This window comes from Camelina sativa, chromosome 11 (genome assembly GCF_000633955.1).
Source record: "Camelina sativa cultivar DH55 chromosome 11, Cs, whole genome shotgun sequence".
NCBI lineage: Eukaryota > Viridiplantae > Streptophyta > Magnoliopsida > Brassicales > Brassicaceae > Camelina > Camelina sativa.
The window spans coordinates 24,681,172-24,687,265 of record NC_025695.1 but is presented as its reverse complement, the minus strand read 5'-3'; the positions used below and the strand labels follow the sequence as shown (position 1 = coordinate 24,687,265).

Genomic DNA, 6,094 nt, shown 5'->3' with positions numbered 1-6,094 from the left:
TTCTGTTACATTCATTTAGTTTCCTGTTCATTACTTGCCTTGCATTAGTTTATTACTTGCATTACTATAGTTTCTATTTCTGTTTCATTGCATTGTTGTTTAGATCATCCTGTTCTCTTTACTTTTAGCATCTAGTTTTATAAGCTTTTACATTCTGCATTTTACATTCATCATTAGGTGGTTAGTGACAAACATCCTTTATAATTGGCTCAAGTTAGATAAATGTGCATGTCCTGATTGCTTGCATCTCACTCAGATTTGGATTGACACCCTTTATACTGCAACATCATAAAGGGAATTGAAACCCCTTGCTTTCTACCCATTCGTTCATATCTCATATCATTCACCAATCATCACCACCACAAGAAAGCTAGAGTCTCAATTTGGCGCCGTTGCCACTTTTGAGTGTTTGTTTGTGACATTTAGGATCCACATAAGTCCAAGATTGAGTTCTGTATCTACTTTGTTCATTACTAATCTCGAATTCTTCATTTGCTTGTCTGTGTTGCGTTTCAGGCACCACTCGACCTTCAACTCAACCATCACTCGACCGAGTGAGTAATCGAGTACTTGATCGAGCCAAGTCCCGGATACAAATAGACCTCACTTCCCAGTCGACTCGACCATCAACTCGAGCATGTGCTCGACCGAGTACCTGTCCGAGGGGGCGATCGAGTTTGTTAATGCAAACAAGGTCTCAGGGTAATCACAATCTCCAAAGGCTTCTTGACAACATCAACAGGCTACCTAGAGGTTTAAGACATCATAGAAGAAGAGTATTGCAAGAACAAGAGGATCAAGTAATCATGGAGCAACAAGATAACCATGATCAAAGAGCTAGACACATTGGTGCTGGGGATGCACCAAACACACATAACCAAAGAGGTGGTATTGTGCCTCCTGCTTTTGCTAATAATAATTATGAGATCAAGAGTGGATTGATCTCTATGATTCAAGCCAACAAATTCCATGGGTTGCCAATGGAGGATCCCCTAGACCACCTTGATGAGTTTGACAGGATTTGTGGACTCACTAAAATCAATGGTGTGAGTGAAGATGGCTTCAAGTTAAGGCTATTCCCATTTTCCCTTGGAGACAAAGCTCATCTCTGGGAGAAGACTCTTCCTACTGGAGCAATAACCACATGGGATGCTTGCAAGAAAGCTTTTCTAGCCAAGTTCTTCTCCAATGCAAGAACTGCTAGGTTGAGGAATGAGATTTCTGGTTTTGCTCAAAGGAATAATGAAACCTTTTGTGAGGCATGGGAGAGATTCAAAGGTTTCCAAACTCAATGTCCTCACCATGGTTTCAGCAATGAGTCCTTGCTCAGTACCTTGTATAGAGGAGTCCTACCTAAGATAAGAATGCTTCTTGATACAGCCTCCAATGGAAATTTCCTCAACAAGAATGTGGAAGAAGGCTGGGAGTTGGTTGAAAATCTTGCTCAATCAGATGGGAACTATAATGAGGACTATGACAGAACAGTAAGGTTCACCTCCAGTGATCAAGAGGAAAAGTATAAGCAGGACTTGAAGGCAGTTAATGAGAAGTTGGACAAGATTCTCCTAAGCCAGCAAAAAGCCATTCATTTCATTGGTGAAGAAGAGGTTCCAGTTCAAGAAGGAGATGCAGAGTTTGATGAGTTGTGCTACATACAGAATCAAGGAGGATTCAAAGGTTACAACCAAGGAGGATTCAAGAACAATAATCTCTCCTATAGAAGCACTAATGTGGCCAATCCTCAAGATCAAGTCTACCCAACTCAACAACCTCAACAGCCTCAACAACAACACAACTATGTACCCAAGCAGCAGCATCAAGTGTTCCAGCCCCAATTGTGCCCCCCACCAGGGTTTCAGACTAACCAAGGCCAAGAACCAGATTTGAGAGCTATGATGCAACAAATGTTGATTGGGCAAGCCAATGGAAAGATGGAAGAGGCAAAGCAGTTTGTTGAGTTGAACCAGCGGTTAACATCCCAGTATAATGATCTCAACATGAAGTTTGAAGGTCTCAGCTCTAGAGTGAAGTATATGGAGAGCAACCTTACTTCTACTTCAGCTCCTAAGCCTAACCAACTCCCTAGAAAAGCTGTTCAAAACCCAAGGGAGTTCACTGCTAAGGCCATTCATGTCTATGAAGAAGAAGTCACTGAGGACAAACCAGCGTGAAGAATCTTTGTGACTGTCTTGAATGTAGCAAAATGACCACCATATGTTGCTCCATGACAAAGTTCTACTAAACCTTCTATCTCTTCTTTAGCAACACACATCTTACGTAAATCTTGTCTTTACAAAGAGTATAGAGGTATGGTGCATCCCAATAGTAGTTGTTGATGTCCTTAAAAAACTTTTTTCTAGCATAGCCAACAAGATTTGGTGGTTCAAGAGCACAAGCAAGGTAGTTAACATAATCAGCATACCAAGGACCATTCTCTTCCAACCTCATGACTTCTCCAAGCTTTTTCCAAGTATCACAACTCTTATCAAGGAGTTGTATTGCGATTAGTTGCTCTTCAGGAAGTGCATCATTGATTGGAATCTCATTGTCAATCCTCATTCTTGATAAATGATTTGCTACTCCATTTTCAATACCTTTCTTATCTTTAATCTCCAAATCAAACTCTTAAAGAAGCAATATCCATCTCAAGAGTCTTGGTTTAGCATCTTTCTTTGCTAAAAGATATCTCAATGTTGCATGATCAGTATGAACAATGACCTTTGAACCCACCAAGTATGACCTGAACTTTTCAAATGCAAAGACAATAGCTAGGAGCTCTTTCTCTGTTGTAGCATACTTGACTTGTGCTTCATCCAAGGTTCTGCTTGCATAGTATATCACATGAAGCTTCTTATCTTTTCTCTAACCAAGCACTGCTCCAACTGCATAGTCACTAGCATCACACATGATTTCAAATGGCAAATTCCAATCTGGAGCTTGAACTATTGGAGCACTAACCAACTTTTCCTTTATCTTCTTGAAAGCTTGAAGACACTCTTCATCAAACTCAAACTCAACTTCTTTACACAACAATCTTGTAAGAGGTCTAGCAATCTTTGATAAGTTTTTAATGAACCTTCTATAGAATCCAGCATGGCCCAAAAAGCTTATTATCCCCTTGACTGAATTTGGTGGTGCTAGATTGGTCATCACATCAATCTTAGCTCTATCAACTTCAATGCCTTGTTCTGAAATCTTATGCCCCAACACAATTCCTTCTTTCACCATGAAGTGACACTTCTCCCAATTTAAAACCAAATTTGTTTTCTTACATCTCTTTAAAACCCTGCATAAATTAGAAAGACAACCAGAAAAAAAATCTCCATAGACAGAGAAGTCATCCATGAAAACCTCCACAACATCCTCAATTAAGTCAGAAAAAATTGACATCATGCATCTTTGGAAAGTAGCTGGAGCATTACATAATCCAAATGGCATTCTTCTATAAGCAAAAGTACCATAGGGACATGTGAAAGTTGTCTTTTCCTGATCATTGGGATTTATGGGGATTTGAAAGAAACCAGAATAACCATCAATGAAGCAATAATGAGTGTGACTAGCAAGCCTCTCTAACATTTGATCAATAAATGGTAAAGGAAAGTGATATTTTCTAGTTGCAGCATTAAGTCTCCTATAATCAATGCACATGCGATGTCCAATTATAGTTCTAGTTGGAATCAACTCATCTTTATCATTCTTAACAATTGTGACTCCTTCTTTCTTTGGCACCACATGTACAGGTGAAACCCATGTACTATCTGATATAGGATATATGATACCAGCATCAAAGAGCTTAAGAATCTCTTTCCTCACCACATCTCTTAAGTTAGGGTTTAACCTCCTTTGTGGTTCAATGGAAGTCATTGATTCATCATCTAAATGAATTCTATGCATGCAAAGAGTTTCAGAAATTCCTTTAATATCATCAAGTGAATAACCAATAGCTCTCCTATACTTTTTTAATTCACCTAGAAGAGTAACAGTTTCTTGTTCACTAAGTTCTTCATTGATAATGACAGGATAAGTAGAGTTTTTACCTAGAAAAGCATACCTTAGCCCCTTAGGGAGTGGTTTAAGTTCAATCTTGGGTGCTTTAAGCTCACTCCAATCTTCATTTGAGTCTACTTCAGCTGAACACACCACTTGCCCTTTTAACTAAAGGAAGCTTCCATCCTCACTAAACGGCTTGTGAGAGTCAATAATCTTTTCATACCCTTCACTATCTTCCTTTAGTAAACCAAACTCTCCTTGTTTAACTGTCAAAGTGCTTTGGAGCTCATCTTCTATTGCTAATTCCTCCAAAGTCTCATCAGCTAAAGCATCCATTCTCTCAATGTAGAAAACTTGACCATCAATTGTAGGCTTCCTCATCACTTTGTTAATGTCAAAAGTCAAGGCTTCCTTTCCCAAATTCAATTGAATTTTCCCACTCTTCACATCAATCATTGTTCCTGCAGTTCTTAAAAATGGTCTCCCCAAGATGAGTGGATCCTTTGGTTCTTCATCCATTTCAAGCACAACAAAATCGGTTGGGATCTCAAAATGGCCAATCATCACTGGTAAGTCTTCAAGCACTCCTACTGGTGTTCTAACTGACCTATCTGCAAGAACAAGAGTGATCATACACTTCTTGTAGTGAGTGAAACCCAGTCTTTTGGCAACTGAGAGAGGCATCAAGCTCACACAAGACCCAAGGTCACATAAACAGTGGCTAAAAGATAAAGGTCCCAATGTGCAAGGGAGAGTGAAGCTACCAGAATCTTCAAGCTTCTTTGCTACTACCTTGTTTTGAATGATAGCACTACATTCATGGGTTAAAATCACCATTCCTTGAAGAGCTTTCTTCTTTTCCATAACTGCATCTTTGAGGAACTTATTGTATGATGGGTTAAGCAAAAATGCATCAATGATTGGCATTGTGATGGCAACATCTTTCATTTGAGCATTGAACATAGCTCTATACTTGTCCACTTGTTGCTTCTTAAACCTACAAAGAAATGGCAGCCTTGGCTAATAAGGTGGAGGCACAAATAGAGTCTCCTTGGCAATCTCTTTACTCTTCATGAAAACTTCATCAATGGTGTTGTCTTGCTTTGGTTCCTCAACCAGTTTACTCTTGTCTTTGTCAACCACAACTTCATCAGCTTCTTTGTCTTTACCCAAGTCTTCCACTACCAACTCATCTTCATCTTCAATCTCAACCACTACCTCCCCTCCTTTAGGCTCAATGTCCCTATTGAGCTCATTAGTAGGTAGTTTCTTACCACTTCTCAGCATTATGGCATTGATGTACTCCTTGGGGTTTGGTTCTGGTTTTCCTGGTAATGAACCCATTTGTCTTGGTGAAGAGGAAGAAGCTTGTCCCTGGACTTGTGTTTGCAACCTCTCAATCTTAGCATTTAATTCACCATAAAAATTCTCAACTTTGTTGTGCATGTTCTTCATTTGTGTGGCAAGTTCAATGGCACTTCTCCATTGCCCTTATAGGATTTGTCTAAGTAGAGCATTTGTGTCATCTCCTTGACCTTGAGGGTGTGGTGCATTCATTTGTTGCTGAGTTTGGGAATAGGTTTGAGGCTTAGCTTGATATTTCCCTTGAGGTTTAGGTTGATAGTTTGGTTGTGAAGGAAAACCAGGAGGTTTTTATGGTGGATAAGTCTGATCTTGTGGGTTCACCACATTGGTGTTGCGGTAAGAGAGGTTTGGGTGGTTGCGGTAATTAGGATTGAACTTGTTATAACCTTGCCCACCTACATAGTTGACTTCTTTCTGACCTTCAACACAAGCTTCCATACCCTCTTGATAAAGTTCACAATCATTGACAAAGTGAACTAGATTTTGATTGGCACTAAGCATCTTATCCATCTTGTCATTCAAAGCTTTGATCTCCTTGCGGTGCTGCTCATTCATATCAATATAGTCTCTTGGAGTTCTATCATAATCCTCTCCATAGTTGCCATCACTTTGAGCAAGATTCTCAACCAACAACATTCCTTGTTCAGCATTTTGGCCCAAGAAGTTTCCATTGCTTGTTATGTCAAGAAGCATTCTGTACTTAGGCAAGACTCCTCTATAGAGTGTGCTCAAATGTGAA

At 39.6% G+C, this 6,094-nt stretch overlaps 2 protein-coding genes across 2 annotated transcripts in view; both read right to left on the bottom strand.

Moving 5' to 3' along the window:
- Window positions 1–2,559, bottom strand: part of LOC104728299 — a 6,980-nt gene extending 4,421 nt beyond the window's left edge. Inside the window, exon 1 of the mRNA XM_019231938.1 lies at window positions 2,351–2,559. Coding sequence (XP_019087483.1) covers window positions 2,351–2,559 — 209 coding nt within the window. The remainder of the gene's footprint in view (window positions 1–2,350) is intronic.
- On the bottom strand, window positions 4,156–4,953 carry LOC104728298. The gene has a single exon (XM_010447297.2). It carries the CDS (start codon window positions 4,951–4,953, stop codon window positions 4,156–4,158), a length of 798 nt encoding a protein of 265 aa, XP_010445599.2.